At 55.5% G+C, this 19,944-nt stretch overlaps 1 protein-coding gene across 1 annotated transcript in view; it reads right to left on the reverse strand.

The window, feature by feature from the left end:
• Positions 1-18,016, reverse strand: part of VSTM2L (V-set and transmembrane domain containing 2 like) — a 35,871-nt gene extending 17,855 nt beyond the window's left edge. The window contains exon 1 of the mRNA XM_060123027.1: positions 17,662-18,016. Within this exon, the coding sequence (XP_059979010.1) occupies positions 17,662-17,782 (121 nt within the window). The 5' untranslated portion in view covers positions 17,783-18,016. The remainder of the gene's footprint in view (positions 1-17,661) is intronic.
• Between the last annotated feature and the right edge of the window lie 1,928 nt (positions 18,017-19,944).

Raw genomic sequence — 19,944 nt, forward strand, 5'->3', positions numbered from 1 at the left:
CGAGGACGTGGCATCAGCACCCGACACTGGAAGGTGATCCACATTAATTTTTTTTTTTTTTTTCCGGTACGCGGGCCTCTCACTGTTGTGGCCTCTCCCTTTGCGGAGCACAGGCTCCGGACACGCAGGCTCAGCGGCCATGGCTCACGGGCCCAGCCGCTCCGCGGCATGTGGGATCTTCCCGGACCGGGGCACAAACCCGTGTCCCCTGCATCGGCAGGCGGACTCTCAACCATTGCACCACCAGGGAAGCCTGATCCACATTAGTTTTGATGAGGAGGATGATGATGATCTCTGAGAAATACGGAGTACTTGCCAGGCCCTCTGCCAAGCTCTTTACACATATTTTCTCATGCCCCCACCAGGATGCTATGGGGTAGGTGTGATCATTACCATCCCCATTTTTCAGATGGGGAAGCTGAGGCTCACAGAGGTTAAGTGACTTGCCCAAGATCACAGGGTGAGTAAGTGGTTACATATGAACCCAGATCTAGAGGACTGAGGAGTGGGAGCTCGTAACTTCTAGACCATGCTCCTATAGCCCCTCTTCCCAGTCTCCCCAACCTCCTTCCCTCCACCATTCAGACAACCCCATTCCCAACTCCCTGCGCCACCCCATCTCCACGTCAGCATCCCTGCTGAGTTCGGGACATTAAAATCCTCTCTCCTCTCTGACATCCTCCCACCCCTGAGCACCCCTCTCCCTGTTCAGTTAACTCCTCGCAGCCCGTGCCTAGGGAGGCTGGTATAATTATAGATTTTTTTTTTTTTTTTGCGGTATGCGGTATGCGGGCCTCTCACTGTTGTGGCCTCTACCGTTGTGGAGCACAGGCTCCGGACGCGCAGGCCCAGCGGCCATGGCTCACGGGTCCAGCCGCTCCACGGCATGTGGGATCTTCCCGGACCGGGGCACGAACCCGCATCCCCTGCATTGGCAGGCGGACTCTCAACCACTGCGCCACCAGGGAAGCCCTAATTACAGATTTTTGAAAAGGATGCAGTTGTGCTCTCCAGCCCCAGGGCCCGAGCAGGGCTAGGCTTGCTGGGAAGACAATTAGAACCACTGTCCACAAATTAGGATTCTACAGGAGAATGAGAAAGGGCTTCATTGAATGCAACATCTCCTTCCTTTCTGCTTTTAATTGTATTAATTAACCCCAGGACTGGTTAACAGGGCATCATCTGCAGGAAACAGCTCGTGACCCTGGCCTGAGTCACTGAGTTTGGCTTCTGGGAAAGGCAGGGGATGACCTGGAAGATCTCACCCGCCCTTCAAGAGCAGGACCCTAACCTTCTTCCTAACCTTTCAGGCCCTGGTTCAGCACACACACCTAGGGCTTGGCCTCAGGTCTGGATTCGAACCCTGTTTCCTCTAGTCCCTAGCTGTGTGAGCTGGATAAGCCCCTTTACCTCTCTGAACTTCAGTTTCTTTAGCTGAAAAAAGGGGAGAATGAGAGGACAGGGAGAGGGTTATACAAGGCAACATATGCCTCACGCCCAGCACATAGTAGGTGCTCACCAAATAGCACTCCCTTCTCTCACCTTCTAGCTCAAAATTCTACCATCACCAGGAAGATTTTTAAAGATGCTCCTTTGTAGCCTCATCAGATTATACGGTGGATGCAACATCTGTATTTCACTCACACCTGGACCACGAGACCTCTCATCCATCAGTCCTGTACCTCCTCTCCTTCCTCATTTGCTCCCAACAGCTGTCCCCCCACCAAGCCAGGGGGATTCACACAGGTCCTGAGCAGCTTGTCAACCAAGGTGACCCCAGCTCAGGCCCCACCTCCCTCCATCTCTGAGCTCAGGTTCCCCATCCCAGACCCTCTGGTCCAGGAAGCCTGCAGGAACTGGATCCATAAGTCTTTGCCAGAGCGACAGCAGGATTCCCCTTGGGGACTGGTGGTAGGGGCATGCCCTAGTCACGGGAACCAAGGCAGAACTGGAGCTAGAGAGAGACAAAGGGGGCAGAGCAGAGAGAACCAGTGCTGCCCCAAGGGCCCCTTGGTCATCCCTATCTCAGGCCCCATCTCTTGCCAGGACATATTGAGTCACTGCTTACTCGAAACCTCCAATGATGAATGGATAAGCAAAATGTGGCCCCTCCACACAGTGGAATATTATTCAGTCTTAAAAAAAAGCAAGGAGATTCTGACACGTGCTCCAACATGCATGGACCCTGAGGACATCAGGCTAAGTGAAATAATCCAGGCACAAAAGGATAAATACTGTATGATTCCATGAGGTTCCTAAAGTGGTCAGACTCACAGAGACAGAAAGCGGAATGTTTGGGCTGGAAGAGGGTGGATGGGGGAGACATTGTTTAATGGGTACAGAATTACACTTTGGGATGATGAAACATTCCCAGATGTGGATAGGGGTGATGGCAGCACAGCAACCTGATTATATTTGATGCCAATGAACTGTACGCTGAAAAATAGTGAAATTTACATTATGCGTATCTTAACCACAACTTTTTAAACAATACCTCCCGTGGCTTCCCAGCCCTGCAGCGGTGTGTTTTCAGGGATCTGTGCCACAAGGCAACTTTCCACTAAATCTGAGCTGTCCAGTATGGTGGCCCTGAGCCCCATGTGGCTGTGGAGAGTTGAAACACAGCTAGTCCAAACTGAGATGGCTGTTCAGTTAGGTCCACACTCAATTTAGAAGATAGTATGAACATAAGAATGTTATCAATAGGGCTTCCCTGGTGGCGCAGTGGTTAAGAATCCGCCTGCCAATGCAGGGGACATGGGTTCGAGCCCTGGTCCGGGAAGATCCCACATGCGGAGCAACTAAGCCTGTGCACCACAACTACTGAGCCTGCGCTCTTGAGCCCGCGAGCCGCAACTGCTGAGCCCACACACCTAGAGCCCGTGCTCCACAACAAGAGAAGCCACCGCAATGAGAAGCCTTCAACGAAGAGTAGCCCCTGCTCACCGCAACAAAAGAAAGCCCGCACACAGCAATGAAGACCCAACGCAGCCAAAAATAAAATAAATAGATTTATTTTAAAAATTAAATTAAATTAAAAAAATAAAAAGTGTGACTCACTGAGGGCCATTTCCAGAAAGGCTGCTCTGTACCCAGCTCAGCAGGGTGCCGGGGCCAAAAGGGTGTGTGACACAGGGTCAGGAAGGCCTGCAGTCCCCGGAACTCCCAGCTGGGAGGCAGAATAGGGAAAAGGGCTGCAGAGGGAGTGTTTACAAGGAAGCCCCAGCTCACAGGCGAGTCTCACAGAGCTCCTGAAATCAGGGGATGTAAAATGTCCGTAAGAGGAAAACCTAAATAAGTGGGATGGAAAAGCCTCCAGGGAATGGGGAGGCTGGAAGGGATGGGTGCAGGGCACCTGCCCTGGGATGGACCCAGGGGAGGCACCTGAGGTTCTCTTTGTTTCCTCCTGGGCAGCCCCCAGCTTCTGGCAGGCGGCCTGCAGCAATAGGGATCGAGGTGTGAGTCAATGAAGGCTGTTTCATCTTGGAGTGGACAGGTTTCCCCTTCTCAAGAAGTGACAGGGAATGCATTTTGTACCAAAGCTTGAGGAACTGCAATATGCCTTATTGGGAAGATGGGGGGCTGGGCACACAGCAGGGGCTCAAGGGCTCCCTGCAGAAGGAATGAAAGAGATCAAATTTCATGGACTCCTACCCTGAGCTAGGCCCTGTGCTGGGCTTCCTAAGATGCTTAGGTCAGGCCCTGACTCTCAAGGGGCCCACACTCTGCAGGAGTGACAAACACGCAGAACAGTCTGGACAAGAGCTGGGACTGAGCCTGGATCGGCACGTACAGTTGTTCAGGGTGTGCACCATTCACAGAGCCATGAATCATAGTGCACAGAGATGTGCAGGGCACAACGGCATGCAGAAGCTCTGGATGGAGGTGCACGTGCTAAGAGAGGAAAGGGCAGGCCCGTGTCTACCTGGAGAGTCAGGCTTCTGGGAAGTGGGGACATGACTGGACTTAAACACTGATGGGGTTTGCACAGCTGGGGGTGTTCAGGACAGGAAAGGGCATACCAGAAGTAGAGTTTCCCAAGTCCAACCTTTGGGGGACCACCTTTACCATTTCTGTAGGATCCCGGTACCACCTGCACTATCATTTACTTAATATTTATTTTCGAAAGCATCTTTCCCTTTTTACTAAATAAATTCAGCTTAAAAGGAGAATTCAGCTTAAAAGGAGACTTTTATTGCTGCCATAAATGGAAAATCAGCAACACGTGCCATAAAGAGAGGGTAACAGTACAAATAAACACTACGAAAACCAAACAGCGTTCGTAAATTCTAGCCAGGGGAGGTTGCCTGCTGAAGGCTACGAGCCTCAGTCCCCATTCCTCTCATTAACAGGGGAGACTGGCAAGAGTTAGGCATTAAATTCAGAGCAGCACCGAGCAGAAACTTTTTTCTTGATCAGAAGGGCCTGGGATGCAGGTCCAGCTGACACCAGTGGGCATCAGTGGGCAACCACCGCCACCACTGTCCCCGGCTCTGGCTTCCTTGGCCGCTGGCCCAGTCCCCCACGATTCACCTTTAGCTGGTACCTCCAAGACCTTGCTCACTCTGGCCCATAGACCTGGAAGCCTTTCCTGCCACTCACCTATACGGGGCAGCATCCTGTCTGATTCGCTGTAAGTTTCCGTGTGCCTTGTGCATGGGGAGGGCTAACACCCATTTCAGGAATGAGGAGGCCCGAATGCACGCTAGTAGAATGAATGACCAAAGTAATGAATGGAGGGCTCCCTTCTGTGCTGTGCTGCTCAGACCAGGGCAGTGACTTCCTGAGGCATTGGTTTCCCTCCCCCAAGTGGGGACAGAGCACTGTTTTTGTATTAAAACAAACATGAATATATTATGGCATAGAATACAGAATTCATGCATTTTGAATGAAATAGGAGACATCAAAGAAATACTGTCCTTGGTTGGGAGCTGTTTACTCTCCTGCATGGGGAGAACCCCTTGTCCAGGGCCTCCATCCGATCCAATCAGAAGCTGCTTTCACCTCTGCAGCCTCAGGCTCCTCAGACCGTGCTCTGCACGCTGGAGTGCTGATGCGTGGGCAAAAGGGGCAGGGGACCAAGAGGAAAGAGAGGGGCTGGGGGAGGGTGAAGCCCAGGATTTACAGATGCAGATGCCAAGTTGCAGCTTCGTGTAAGTTGCTGCACTTCTCTGGGCTTCGGTTCCCACATGTGTCATTGCTTAAAGGCTTATTTTTGAGGATTAAATGAACTCACGCAGGTGAAGAGCCTGTTTCAGTGTTCGGGACACAATAGGGCCTCAACGCCCACTCAATGCTGAGTTTTAGGGACACACAAGCACATTCACCCAGGTGGGGCCCCTGCCCAGCCCTGGCTGATGACCCACCCAATAACAATTAAAATAGCTAACACTTTTGAGCACTGACTATGTGCAAAGTGCCTGGAGATGCTGTGCCTCAGTTTCCTCATCTCTATAATGGGGATAATAATCACCGCCACCTCATAAGGCTGTTGTAAGGATTAAATGGGTTAACATTTATGAAGTGACTGCCTGACACCAAGTATGTGCTTATAAAGATGTTTCCTTTTTATTTATTTATTCATTTAGCTGTAATTGAAGTGAAATTCACATACCATGAAATTAACCATTTTAAAGTGTGCAAGTCAGTGGCGTTTGGTGCAGTCACCATGCTGTGCGACCACCACCTCTATCTAGTCCCCAAACATTTTCATCTCCCCGAAAGGAAACTCTTTACCCACGAAGCAGTCACTCCCCCTTCCCCCAGCCTCTGGCAACCACCAATCTGCATTCTGTCTCTATAGATTTGCCTGTTCTGGGTATTTCACATACATGGAATAATAGAATATGTGGTCTTTGGGGACTGGCTTTTTTCACTTAACATAATGTTATCCAGGTTCATCCACATTGTAGCGTATATCAGATGTCACTCCATTTAGAGGTGTTTCTTTAATAAAATATCTCACTGAATCCCCAATACGACCTGGGAAGTAACCACTACCACCCTCGTCTTCTTACAGATGAGGAAACTGAGGCACAGAGAAGGTGGGGACTTGCCCAGGTCCCCTGCCAGGTGGGCAGTGCTGGCACCTAAGGCCGCGGGCAGAGTGCCTCCCAAGGCCACCAGCGCACATTGAAGGAGGCAGCAGTGGAGTTACAAATCTAGGGAGAGTTAAGGAGAGTGAAACTATGCAGGATTGCGGGAGTTGAGCAGGTTTCCCCAGTGGAATTCCTGCCGCCTCTTCCCACACATCTGGGCCACAGGGGATGAAAGGGTTTGGGAGGGAGAAAGGCAAGTGTGGGACTGTGCAGGGAGGCGGGGACAGGGTGGGGCAGCCAGGGACGGGAGAATGCAAGTAGGCATCCTGATGTCTGTGCAGGTGCCATTTCTTTTCATCCTCACCTGTACATCCTGCGAAGCCGGTGGGGTAAGCCCATTGCACCGATGGCCAGTGAGGCTCTGAGAGGTTGAGTGGGGGCCAGAACTTGAGCCCAACAGTGTCTGACCTCAAAGCCCAGGCGTGTACCCATCCCTAATGCCTGTCACAGGCAGAGAGGGGGCAAATGGAGGAAGCATAGGGAGATTGCATCATGAGTGGTTACCCCAGAACCCCAGAAAGGAGCATCCCCAGATCCACTGAGAAGAGGAGAGAAAAGCAAGCAATGTCTGGAGGCACTAAGTGTGGAGCCAGGGAGGCCAGGGCCGTGCAGAACAGAGCAGAAGGGGAGAGGCAGAGACAAGGGCATCTGAAAGCCAGGTGCAGAGACCAAGCGGAGAGGTGAAACCGAGGCAGCCCCCAGGGGTGCTTCCCCCAGGGCAGAGCTCCTCAGGGTGCCCAGCAGGCGGGGCAGAGAGCAGAGCGGCCATGCTGCCCCTCCTCCACACCCTCCCCGCCAGGGCCTGGCCTGGGTTACACCTGGCCCCGCTTGGGACCTCGTTCCTGCCCCTGTCCCAGCCCCTCCTACTCCTGTCCAACTGTGTTTGAGAAATCCAAGAATGCAGCTGTAAACATGTGGGCTCTGGAGTCAAGCTGACCTCGCTTTGAACCCCGACTGCACTTCCTCGAGGTAGGCAAATCTCTGCGCTCCAGTTTCCTCATCTGTAGAATGGGTATTGTGGGCACTCAACAGGGTCATACACACCATGGAGTATTATCATGACGGCAATGACCAGGCTGCTATTCCTCTCTCAGCCTCCCCAAGGCTCCCACCTCCCTTTTCCTCACCTAGAAGACTAGCCTGACCTGGCCTTTTAAACACAAGGACTATTCTAGAACCAAACAAGCCCTAGTTGAAGGGGTTCTGCCCTACCCCAGGGCCTTTGAACTTACTGTTCCCTCTGCCTGGGAGGGGACTTGACAGAAAGCAGCAGAGCTGGGATGGGGCTTGGGGCACCCAGCACCTAGCTGGAGTTCAGTGACCACTGCTGGGGGTCTCTGGGGGGCATAAGGAGACCAGCTGGTGAGTCTCAGGGCCCCTGCCCCCCCAGGCCCTCCTGTCAGCTGTCAGCCAGCCTGCCCTCCCCCTCCCTCTCCTCTGCCTGCCTGAGGCCATTAGTGTGGCTTTGTTTTGAGCACTATTTCCACTACCATGTGCTCTGGCTGCCGGGCCTCCATTAGGGACCCTTTCCTGGGGCCGCTGACAGGCAGCCAACAGCTCCCCAGCGAGCCAGCCGTAATTGCTGCCGCCTTGAAGGTCGGAAACGATTTTTTTTAAAACCTCACAAAGCAAAACAGACACCCTGCCGTCTGCTCTCGCCTTCCCCGCCCTCAGCCGGGAACCAAGCCCGAGGTTTCCAAGAAAGGGGGGTTCAGTTAAGACCCCCCCAACCCCAGAGACACCCTTAACATGCCAGGCTGGGGGAAAACAAAGTTTGGGCTCTGCTCCCTTGCTTTGAACTAGGTGGGGGGCCCCAGACACCTCTCTAAGCCCCAGTTTCCTCCTGGTTAAGATGGGCGTGTTGATGGGTGCCTGGGGTGCCTGCTGGGGTGACCATGACGAGCTTCTGACAGGAGGTCACGGGCCTCTCTGAGGACGTACACGAAGCAGAGAACCAGAATGCAGGCTCTGAGGAGGGAGGAACTTGGGTGTTCAAGAAAGGAAGCGAGTGTACCTTCACACACACACGCGCGCGCGCGCGCGCGCGCACACGGGCTGCCATCTCCTTTCGAGCCCACATTCCCATCATTCCCTGGACACCTGGACCAGCCCCATCATCCTATGAGCCCAGAAACTCAGCCCCCCAGCCCCCGGCAAACAGCCTCTCCTCCTCCGCCAGCCCCTCCAGCCTCCAAGTCCTGCTTGAGCCCCCATTTCAACTCACAGGGCCATCCCCACCCAAACGCCAGCCACGCCCTGTGCCTTCCCCACTCAGAAACCCTCCAGGGCTGCCCCTGCCCCGGGAATCAAAACCAAGCTTCCCAGCCTGTTCTCAGTACCTCCAGCTGCAGCCTGCTTTTCCGGATATGCACACACGACTCTCCAAATGAAGCCCCTCCCAGACGCAGGCAGTCAGGCAAGGCTCCCTACTGACCACCAGTCTCCTCTCAGCCCTGATGGTCCCCGGATACAGGCAGAAAAGGAGTCCGCCTCCCCCAGGAAGTCGTCCCTGACTGCACCAGGACACAGCAACCACTCTCGCTGGAAACCTCCAGAGACCTCCCTCCAATGGCTCACCTGCCGTGTTTCCTGGGCTCCCACCTCTGGCTGACTGTCCTCCATTATCTCTCCCAGTACTCACCCCCTGAAGACACTCACCAAGGACTTGCCAGGAAAGTGAATGAAGCTTCTTCCAGGTCACGAGAGAGCACTGTGTGGGGGAGTGGGGGGAGGGACGCCAGAGCCTGGCTCTGCTGCACACCGGCCCTGTGTCCTAGGGCCAGCCCTGGCTCCTGTCTGGACCTCAGTTACCTCCCCAGTGAAATGAAGGCTTCCCTGGAGGACCACAGGTGGGCTCTGGGGGCCTCAACAAACCCTCTGATGCTGGACAAAACCATGTGGCATTTTTCCGAGGAAACGATCCAGTTTTCATCAACATTCCAGCTCTCAGGAGGATCACGACCTCCAAAAAAATTAGGAACCACTAGTCTAGACAATGTCCAGCGTCCCTTGTAGCTTCCCCACGTGGTCATTCACTCGTTTGTTTGCTTCATTCATTCAACCAACATTTCTTGGGTGCCTGCTCCGTGTGGGTGTCATCATCATGCAGAGTCTGTGTATGTGCAATCCTGAGACGTCCCCTGAAGAGAGGAGCGCACATGTGTGTGTGTGTGTGTGTGTGTGTGTGTGTGTGTGTCTACAGAGAGAGAGGGAAGGGAGGACCAAGGTGGGAGAGATGAGAAGAGGGAGGGAGAGGGATAGAGCAGACACAGGGAAAGGGACAAAGAAAGATGGAGAGAGACTGAACAACAGAGATAGAGATCGAAAGGGAGAGAAAGAGAGAGAAACCCACGGAGAGAGAGCTGGAGGAAGAGGGGAAGGCGAGCATGTGCCACCCATGGGCAATGCCAGCCCCCCTAATTGATGGCTCTGAGCGAGGCCCCCCTCCTGGCTCCGGCTCTCACCTTCCAGATGCTCCCAGAGCCTCCACGCCTCGCATCCCAAGGGCACCAGCTTGGAGGGGGAGGCTGGTACTGACGCAAAGGCAGAGGGCACCCGCCTGGCCCCTTAGGCCAGCCCGCTAAAGGACCTCCCAGGCCCCTTCCCCCACTGCCACAGCTCCTCCAACTGCACGTGAGCAAATACCCTACCCGAACATTCACTCCAGACTCAGGCTCAGACAAAAACAGCAGCCCCCAGTAGAACACTCGGGCAGGCGCGCCCACACCCCCGCTGCTCCCCACTGACAATGCTGGACTTGGATCCAGGAGCTTGGACTCTCAGCCCTGGGCTCTTTCATCCAGACCCAGGCCTTCTCAGCATTCTGGCATCATGGACCCTGAGAGAATCTGACGCATCCAGGGCGCCGCTGCGGAACAAAGCACCTGCCCACAAGCCCATGCGGTTTGGCAGCCGGGAAAGGACAGATGAGCGGGTGACGAGCCACAAGCTGGGCTCAGGCCTGGCTCTGCCATCCCACATCTGTGTGTCCTCAGGCAAATCGCATCATCCCCCAAGCCTCAGTGTCCTCATCTGTAAAATGGGAGCGGCGAGGATTAGATGGGAGGAGGAGGGGAAGTGAGGCACAGAGAAAATCCCCCATGAGTGCTGGCTGGTGTTTTGGTTCATAGCCCGAAAGGCCACTGAGAGCTAAGCACCATGTGCTGGACGGAATCCCACGCCACCGTCGGCTCCATCCTCACCTGTTGATTGGAGGACAAAGAATAGCGCTTGGGAGGATACAGATGGAGGTATTCTAGATGCTTAGAGCTTAGGAGAACTCGGCACTGTTCAGGTGGGGAAACTGAGAGGGGCAGGGACGCGCCAAGCCACCCAGAAGGTGGAGGCAGTGGGAGGGTGGATAAAAACCCAGGTCCCATTCCCCGCCCCAATTCTGGCACTTTAACTGGGGGCTGAAATGACAAAGGAGTCGCTATCCCCACCCCTCAACATGGGGAGCAGCGAAGGCCCCACTCCCACCACGTCCGTTCCCTGTGTGGGACCAGGCATCCCCGGAGTCCGGAGCTCCGCCCACCTAAGCCCTTGTCCCAGCCCCACCACTAAACTGCTGGGTAAAACATCCTTATTAACCGCCCACTGTATTCTGCCTTCTCTGCCCACTTCACCAGTCTTTGCTCCTTTGGGAAAGAAGGCAGGAATCCCCCCGTGACATCCCCAACTAATGACTGGTCCAGCTTACATACCTTCTGTGATGGGGAGCTCACCACTGGGTACCTTAACCGCTCCAGGAGTGAGCGCCCTTCTCCAGGCTGAACATCATCCCTGCTTCTTAACTCATCACAATTTATACTTATATGTATCTTATAAGTTTAGGTGTCTGAGCAAAAGCCTTAACTGTCTTCTTCACTGATATGTCCCCAGTGGCTAAAAGAGCCTGGTCCATGGCAGGTTCTCAACTGATATTCGTTGAAGGAATGAAGGAAGGAAGGAATGATCAAGCTTCCAATAAATGGCAGCAGCCCCTGTGAGGCCAGCAGTTCCCAGTATGAGGAGTACGGAGTACGAGATGGGAGGGGCTGGCCTGCAGGCCAGCAGCCCCCAAGTCCAGTCATCCACGCACACAGATGGGCCTGGGTACCACCCGTACTAGTATGTCATTTGTGTTTTTCTATAAACTAACCCACTATGTGTGTTTTTTTTTTGTGGTACGCGGGCCTCTCACTGTCGTGGCCTCTCCCGTTGCGGAGCACAGGCTCCGGACGCGCAGGCTCAGAGGCCATGGCTCACGGGCCTAGCCGCTCCGCGGCATGTGGGATCTTCCCGGACTGGGGCACGAACCCGCGTCCCCTGCATCGGCAGGCGGACTCCCAACCACTGCGCCACCAGGGAAGCCCCGGGGGCTTCTTAAAGAAGGGTTTCAACTGGGTATGGTGGAGCTGAGTCCTCTGCTGGCTTCGAGAAAGAGGAGGGGACACAGCGGTGGACAGGGGAACCCGGAGGAGGAGCAGCCCCTCTGCCCCCCCATCCCCACTTCCCTTCTCCACAGCAGCAGGTACCAGAGGGATCCCGGGGTCACCAGCTGGGAAAGGAGCGGATTTATTCCCCCAGTGAGACCACTGCCCCTTTTTCTGTTGGAAGAATCTCACTGGGGTCTGGGAGAAGAAGATACATCCTGGGACCCCATTACCCTCAAGGCTGCAGCATCTCATATGCACCCCAAGGGACTGGGTCTGAGTCCACCCACTGCAAGGTGAAATCAGCCTTACCCACCCCAGATGTCCTTGTTGTGGTCAGTAAGGATGAGGAGGGGCTCCAGTTTTGTGATTTTTCTACTAATAACATGGATTTCTAATGAAATTAAAATTACGTGAATGTTTAAAACAATACTGACTTGGAATGAGCAAAAGTTGAAGAATTTCAGACCTTAGACCTCTGCCTTATCCTCCCTGCCACCCATTCAGTCATTCCCTGCCACCTCCCTAGGCTGGGCATTGTGGAGGGTACCAGGACACAAGGGAATCTGACCTGTACCCCCGGTCATTACAATGGGAGTGGTGAGAGTGGCCGGATGCCGGCCACTGTATAGCCAGCTGGCCCCAAATCCCCTTCGGGGCCGAGAGACTCTTCCCACGACCCCCTCAACAGCCGGTTCAGTCCCTGAAGTCCAAGGTCATGGCCAAGCACCAGGAGGTGGGGTTGCTTCATGTCCCCTTTCCCCTCTTTCTGATGCCTGCCCCTCATGTGGGTGCCAACATCACTGTTCACACCACGTACTTCCTCTCCTTACGCATATGATTTTCTCAACCCCCAGCAGAAGCTGGAAAGTCACTGAGGCAGGGTCCTGGTCTGGAGGTTGCCATGTCCTCTGCTGCACAGCTGGGGCATGGAATGTGGAGGTCACCATGCTCACTCCTTCCACCACAGGAAGTCTCGTGGCCTTGGGCCTCTCCCTCGTCCTCTCTGGGACACAACAGCACTGTGAGCGTGGGCCCTGGAGCCACATTCTGGGCTCCGCTCTGGGCTCCAACACTTGCTGGGTACGTGACCTTGGGCAAGCCTTTAACCTCACCACGTCTCAGTTTCCTCATGAAAACATCGGGCCAGGGAAAGTCCCCTCCCCTTAGGGTTCTTACGAGGATCAAATGAGACAATGCCATTTACGGCCCTGGCATGACAATAAACATTTGCTTGCGTATAATTTTCACTCTCTTTGTATCGAGTTGGGTCAGGTGATCCCAAAAGCCAAGCACTAACCTCCCATGCAATCTGGGCACACGCTCTCTTGCCCGTGGCCTTGGTCTTCCCCTCTGTTAGATGGGTAGAAGGAGATGGTCCCAGAGGTCCTGCTGGCTTGGCCTGAGCCTTAGTGATTCATTCCAAGCGCTCTATCTTCTGCCTCGGTGGCTGGTGGGTGGGAAGGGACCACTCTCCTGGCACCCCCGATCCTGCCCACTTGTTTGTCAACAGGAGACTTTCCCCAACACCCCTGCTGTCAGGGTGGCAGCGAGCCAAATTCCCCGTCCTGCCGGCTGCCTGTGGCTCCCCTTGCTTGGGGAAAAGGCTGAGGGAGCCGCCGATAGGCAAAGTGTCAAAAGCAATTGGTGTGAAGGACTTGGGGAAAACCGCTTGCGAGGGTCAATTCCCTCCCGGAGGCCGGGAAACCCTCAGCCCAAGGCGGAGTGTTTACGGGCGTAATTGATAGAATAATCACCAACACCGGAGACAACGGCGAACACATTTTTAACATCATAACCTTCAGAAGACAGCACTCAGTTTTCTCCATCTCCCAGCCACCAAACCAGCCAGCTTACTGATGGGGAGATACCTATAGTGCGTTGAGGAATGCGAGAAAGCCAGAGTCATTTTTCAGTGCACAGGCTGTTTGCCAAATGGCCCGGCGGCCCCCGCCCCCTCCCCCAGCGCCCCGCTGCTCCCTCCTGGCAACAGAGAAAACCTCAGGACAGTGAATCACTCAATGGACAAAGCGCCAGGCCAAACCAGGATCTTTGTCTGCTGCAGGGTGTATTAATAATTGAAGGTGCTGGCTTAGGGTGTGTGTGTGTATGTGTGTGTGTGTGTGTGTGTGTGTGTGTCTGTGTCTGTGTGTGTGCGTGTGTGTCTGTGTGTGTCAGGGCGGGGGGGGAGGATGCATGTTTGCTGCAGTGTAAGGCTTCCTGGGGCTCCTCTGAGGGTCCACATACGTGCTCCAGCCTGGACTTCTTCCTCCCCTGCAAAACCAGACCAATCCAGCAGCCCCTGGCACCAGACAATTTCCCATCCCTACATGTCTCATCAGGTTTGAGTGAATACTTAAGGCAGTGGCTCCCAGACTCCAGGCTGCTTGGTAATCATCTCGGGAGCTTATTAAAATGCAAATTCCAGGGTCCCATCAACAATCATTTTGGCCAATGGGTCTGGGGAGGACCCCAGGATCTGCATTTTAACAAACTCCCTGAGTGATTGCAATGCAAGAGGTGCACAGAGATCTTCATAAAGATCCTGCCTTCCGGGGACTTCCCTGGCAGTCCAGTGGTTAAGACTCGGAGCTTCCACCACAGGGGAGCATGGGTTTGATCCCTGGTCTGGGGAAAGTAAGACCCCACATGCCGTGCAATGCAGCCAGAAGAAAAGAAGACAAGATCCTGCCTGCCATGGACAAGATCTAGAAAGAGTCCCGGAGAAGGCGGCTAATCCAGCTTCCTGCTTCTAACTTGCATGTGGCCTCAGCAAGATCCCATCGCCTTTCTGAGCTACTGGCTCCTCCTGGTGGAACCCGCTGCCTTACCAGTTCTCCGGGGAAGTGGAAGGGAGTCCCTTGGGCAGAGCTGGGCAGAGGAAGGAGACCCATCACACAACTGGCCAAGCCTGCCTCAAGGCTGTCCCGGAGGAGGCAGGCCCAGAGCAGAACTGCCAGACACACCTTCAGTGTAGGCACAGCTCCCCAGCTCTCTGTACAGACTCAGTGACCTTGGGCAAGTCACTGGCCCTCTCTAACCTGTTTCCTCATATGTCCAGCACCAGCCTTGCACGAATAATGTCAGCCTTAGTGAGTTAACACTGGCAAGGGGTTTGGTAGCACCCGGCACACAGTAGGCAGTTCATAAATGTCAGCTCCCTTTCCTCCCACCCGCTGTGCTCATGGCAATGAGCTAACCCTGTCTGATGAGGAAAATTCAAAGTAGCTGCCATTAATTGAATACCTACTGGGCATAGACACTGACCACCCCCACCCCCGCTTCCCACTTCCCTGAGGGCTCCCTAAGAGGCAGGTACCACTCACTCCCCATTCACTCCTCATGCCTTTAAAAAGCCCTCTGCGAAGTGGACTGAGTGGAGGTAGCAGGGAGAGGGGAAGCGAGATAGATGTCCTTGCGGACCCATCTGACCCCGGGCTTTCCCTGTGACAAGCCCCGGGGCGAGCAGGCGGAAGGCGTTAGCCTGGCGGCTGGGCTGGGACCGAGCTGGAGAGGCGAGCAGCTACCAGGCGGCTGGGGTCAATGGACTCCTCCCCGGGACCCCCGCTGCCAGCCTCCTACCCCTACCTGAGACGCAGAGACACCTGCCTAACCCAGCCACGTTTCCTGAATCAGCTGAGGACACGCGGAGCCCAGGAATAATGAAATGATCAGGCTGCAATCTGCTAAACTGCAATTTCTGGGCTTTTTCGGCACACGTAGCTTTTATTAAATTGGTATTCTCCTCCTGAACGCAAACGGCTATTAGACATGACCCACTTCTCCGCCGTGTCTCACTATCATTAATAACAGTTTCTTTTTGTGATTAAGTGAGTGGCTCCAAACCCTTCCCGTGGTTTCGGGTGTTTGGCAAAGGGGCAGCACGGGGGCTCCTCGGCATCTACTACTTGGTGACTTTGAACCTGGCAGTGTTGGGAGATGGCAGTCTGGCCCCTGCAGAGCAGCCTGGCCTCCTTGCTTCTTGGGGGACAGAACGAGCCCTAGAGGGGTGACTCGCTGGCCCAGAACTGCATGGCGGGTCACTAAGAGAAGCCAGGTTCCCCCGCAGCCAGTGCTGTGTCCTTGACATCCAACCCCTCCTCTGGGCCTCCGCTGGCCCTCCCCAGGGTTCAGCAGGGACGTTACAGCTAGTGGGGCAGAGCTGCGCCCTAAGCACGCCTGGCACCAGGGGGCAGGCAGAGACGGCCACACAAAGGGCAAACCCTGCTTTCCTATGGGGGGTCACCTTGGGGCCTCAGGAATGACAGAGTGGCACCCAGATCCTAGGGGTCTGGTGATCCAGGGACAGGATGATGGTAAACCTCAGAGCCCCAGTCCTTGTATGTCTCGGGACCGCAAACTCAGGAAAGCCCTTCCTTGGAAAACCCTCCTAGTGTAAGTTCCAACTGTGCCAAGGAACTGAGCGAACTGAGCGGAGCCAGAAGGGGAGCGGAAGGAGGAATTCCCAGTCTCCCTTGAATGGGAGGGAATCTGACAGGGAGATGAATGTCCTGGAAAAAGCAGTGTCTTTGCCCAACAGACCCTGGGGCCAGTCTCAGCTCAACCACTCACTCACTGTGTGACCTTGGGCGAGTCCCTTTACCTCTCTGAGCCTTGATTTTTCCATCTGTAAACTAAGGATCAAAATAAGCCTTCCCCTATTTACCACCACTGCAGCCAGGTCGGTAGAAATTAGATGAAGGATAAGAAGGGTACGTAAATGGTACACAGAGCGGTTTCTATTTAACATGGTAAGGAGGAAGGGTGCAGGGAGTCATGGTTCCCAAAAGCAGAGTCCCTGAGAAGGGCTTTGGAAGCGCCCCCTACTTTCCGAAGCAATTCCACTCATGCATCATGCCCCGGCAGCCTTCTCTGATTACCTACTACCATGGCCCTCACTCTTTTCCATCAGAATAAATCACCCAGTTCTCTGCCATTTGTGCAAACCTCTCCCCAGCCCTGGGCATACAGTGCCCAGCATTGGTGCTGCAGCCTCTCCTACCAGATTGGAAGCCTTTGCAGGGAAGAGATGGATGGACAAAGCGTCTCCATTTTCATCTATGCCCTGGTCCCCATACCGGAAGGAGCCTGGCTCGTGGGGGCAAGGGGCGCTCCCAGAGCTGCCAGCTTCAGACAATCCAACTCTACTGCCAACTTGGGCTCCTCTGGGGCTAGAAGGAGCTTCTGACACTCAGGCAACCAGTGCTGGGAATGTTCTCTTGCTCCCTGGCTCTCACAGTGGCTGAGTTGAGATTTCCCACCTTTCAGTCCTCCAGGGTCAAAGATGAGGATGGGTGGGTACCCTATTGAGGGATGGCAGGGGCTTCCTGTCCCCCCGCCTCCCCAGAGGCAGACAAAAGCTCCTGGCTTCCCTCTTCCCCTTCCATGCCTCTGGCTGGAAGCAACAATGCCAACTATTCCAATGTCTTCGAGGGGCTCCCACCAAGCCTTCGTCCCCAAGATGCCACCCACCTGACAGGGGTGGCTGCAGCCCAGGCTACCAGTTCTCAAGAGGTGGGGTCTTCTGTCCCCCAGGACCTTTCCCAGTGGGGGAGGTGTGGAGAGGGAAGGGACAAGGACAGCTGTGGGGTTAAACCCACAAAGGGGAAAGGCAGATGGGTGGAGAGCGGTGGGTGAGCAGAGCGTGTTCACAAAGTGTTTGTATATGCCAGTGTGTCCGCAGGCAGGCGGGCAGGCAGGAGTTGTGCGCTTGGGTACCAGCTGGCAGGGTCTGGGTGCTCCAGCCCTAGTGCCTGCTGTGTGTGTAGTGAGCCTATGCGTGAGAAGGGGGATCTGAGATGGTGTCTGGAGATGTGTGAGGGAAGGAGTCGTGAGTGTGAGAAAGCAGTGAGTGTGGCTGTGTGTCCATGGCTGTGAATATGTGTGTGGTCGTGGAGGTGTGTGTATCGCAGGGAGTTGGGGGGGGTGGGGGGGTTGGAGACAGCCCTCCGCGAGAGGGGCATAGGGGGTGCCCCCTCCTCCGCAGGGGTGGCCAGGGAGCCAGGGCCGGTCCATAGACCCGGCAGGAGGCGCCCCGGGACTCCCGTCACCGGTAGCACGGGTTCGAGCCCGGGGACGGCCAAGTTGGAGACGCGCGGCCCAGGGTGGGGTTTGGCGTGGAAGTCCGCGAGGGCGGCGACCCAACTCACCGTGGCCGGAGATGTGGTTGTCCCAGGGCGCGTGGCCGGCGGGCCGCGTGGCGCCGCCGAGTTGCAGGAAAAGTGCCAGGTAGCGGAGGGCGCCCAGCGCCACGCCGAGCAGGGCCCCCATGGTGCGCGCTCGGGCCGGGGGCGCCGCCGCCTCACATCGGGGCTCTGGAGACCGCAGACACCACGCCCGCCGTCCCCTGCCCGGTGCGGCCTGGTTGCCCTGCTGCGGCTGCTGTCCCTCGCCCGCTGAACCCGGTCTGGCCCCGGCTCCAGTCCTCGCCCGGCTCCGGCCCAGCCCCGGCTGCGGTTAGCAAGCGCACGCCCTGCCGGCCGTCTCTGACTGCGGGACTCTTCCCTTCCGCGGAAGGCCACTCCGCTCGGTGCCGCCGCCGCCGCACCCCCTCCCTCCCACTCCCTCCCGCCCGCCCAGAGGAGGCGGCGGCGGAGGGATCTGTCGCTTGATTTATCATCAAAGTTTTGCCCAGGCTGGGATTTTTAAAGCGGTACCCGCAACTTCCCCGGCTGGAGAGAGCAGGCGGGGGCGAGATGCGGTGGAGGAAGCCACCCCAGGGACCCGGTTCCTGCAAAGCATAACACCGCTGGCTTCAGAAACAGAAATGCTCTCCATCGGGAAAAGGAGAAAAACCAGTCGACCAGCCGCCAGACCCAGCGCGCTCAGGAGGGTCTCCTCAACTTTGCTAGCAGGGCGGTGCCGGGGTCAGGGAGGCACGTGGGGGTGGGGTGGAGGTGAGGTTGAGGTAGGATGGGAACCTGGGCTGAGGCACGAGACCTGGTTAGACCTGGTTAGACCTGCCTGCCTTTGGCTCCCAGTGTGATCGTGTCCGGGTGTCCACCCCTGTCTGAGCTTCAAGGTCTTCAACTGAGAAGTGGGAATAATAGCTGCCTTCAGGGATCCTGGTGAGGATTTACAAAATCATGTGTGTAAAGCGCTAAGCATAATGCCACCTTCGTGGTAGGAGCTCAGTAGTTATTACTGTTGTTGTTCCCCTCTCTGGGACTCAGTTTTCGTGTCTGTAATAGTGGGCGTAAGGCAGGCTAGTTGCTGGGTCTTCTTCTAGTTTAGAGATGCTGGGCCCTGCACAGTGGATTGGATCGCCCCCTTCTGGACTGTAGGGCTCCCTTCCTCGGACAGGTGGGCATAGTGGAATGTTGGGCGGGTGGTGAGGGGGAAGGAGGTGGTAGTGAATGAAGCCATTTTCATTCCCAAGAGCAGGAATGCAACGAGATACTCCGATTCCTTCTCCAACTGCTTAACTGGGGCTGCTGGGACAGACCTTCAGTACAGACACAAGGCGGACCTACTGTGGCCCCATTTAAAAGAAGATTAAGCACATTAAATCAGAGAAGTAGCTTATCTGAGGCCCCACAGCGAGTCTGGGGCTAAGTCCCTGATTCCCGGACAGGGTCCCTCCTGCTCTCATCCCTTGTGCTTTGCCAGGCATCATTCCCGACGGCCGTGTCCGCCGCTGTTTCAGCACCACGGAGGAGGACAGCGTTAACCCGGACACCCATTTTTTTTTTTAAATAAATTTATTTATTTGTTTTTGGCTGTGTTGGGTCTTCGTTGCTGCACACAGGCTTTCTCTAGTTGTGGTGAGCGGGGGCTACTCTTTGTTGCGGTGCGCGGGTTTCTCATTGCGGTGGCTTCTCCTGTGGAGCACGGGCTCCAGGCGCGTGGGCTTCAGTAGTTGCGGCCTGCGGGCTCAGTAGTTGTGGCTTACGGGCTCTAGAGCACAGGCTCAGTAGTTGTGGTGCACGGGATTAGTTGCTCCGCGGCATGTGGGATCTTCCCGGACCAGGGGTCGAACCCGTGTCCCCTGCATTGGCAGGCGGATTCTCAACCACTGCGCCACAAGGGAAGCCCCACGGACACCCATCTTTTCAAGCTCACCGACTGCACCTCCGCGGGCTCTTAGATGGGCAGGTTCAGCACCAAGGACTGACCTTCTGATTTCCTCCCTCGCCCCCGCCGAATGGGAGTCAGCGCCTGAGACGGCCCACATCCGTCTCCAGACCACACATAGGTGGATCCCGCATCGTGGACAGCACCCCAACTTTGAGAATGAAGTTAGAGCCCGAAGGACAGCTTCTCCCTCCACCCCTCCACCCCTGTCTTTACTCCGTCATGCACACCCCTTTACAATAGTATGGCGGGCAGCACACCAGTTGGGGCCTGTGGTCACCAGCAACAATACAGTTTATTCGAAACTATGCTCAGCACCCTGAAGTGTCGCGCACTTACAAATACTGTTTCTGCACAAC

This window comes from Lagenorhynchus albirostris, chromosome 15, assembly GCF_949774975.1.
Source record: "Lagenorhynchus albirostris chromosome 15, mLagAlb1.1, whole genome shotgun sequence".
Taxonomy (NCBI): domain Eukaryota; kingdom Metazoa; phylum Chordata; class Mammalia; order Artiodactyla; family Delphinidae; genus Lagenorhynchus; species Lagenorhynchus albirostris.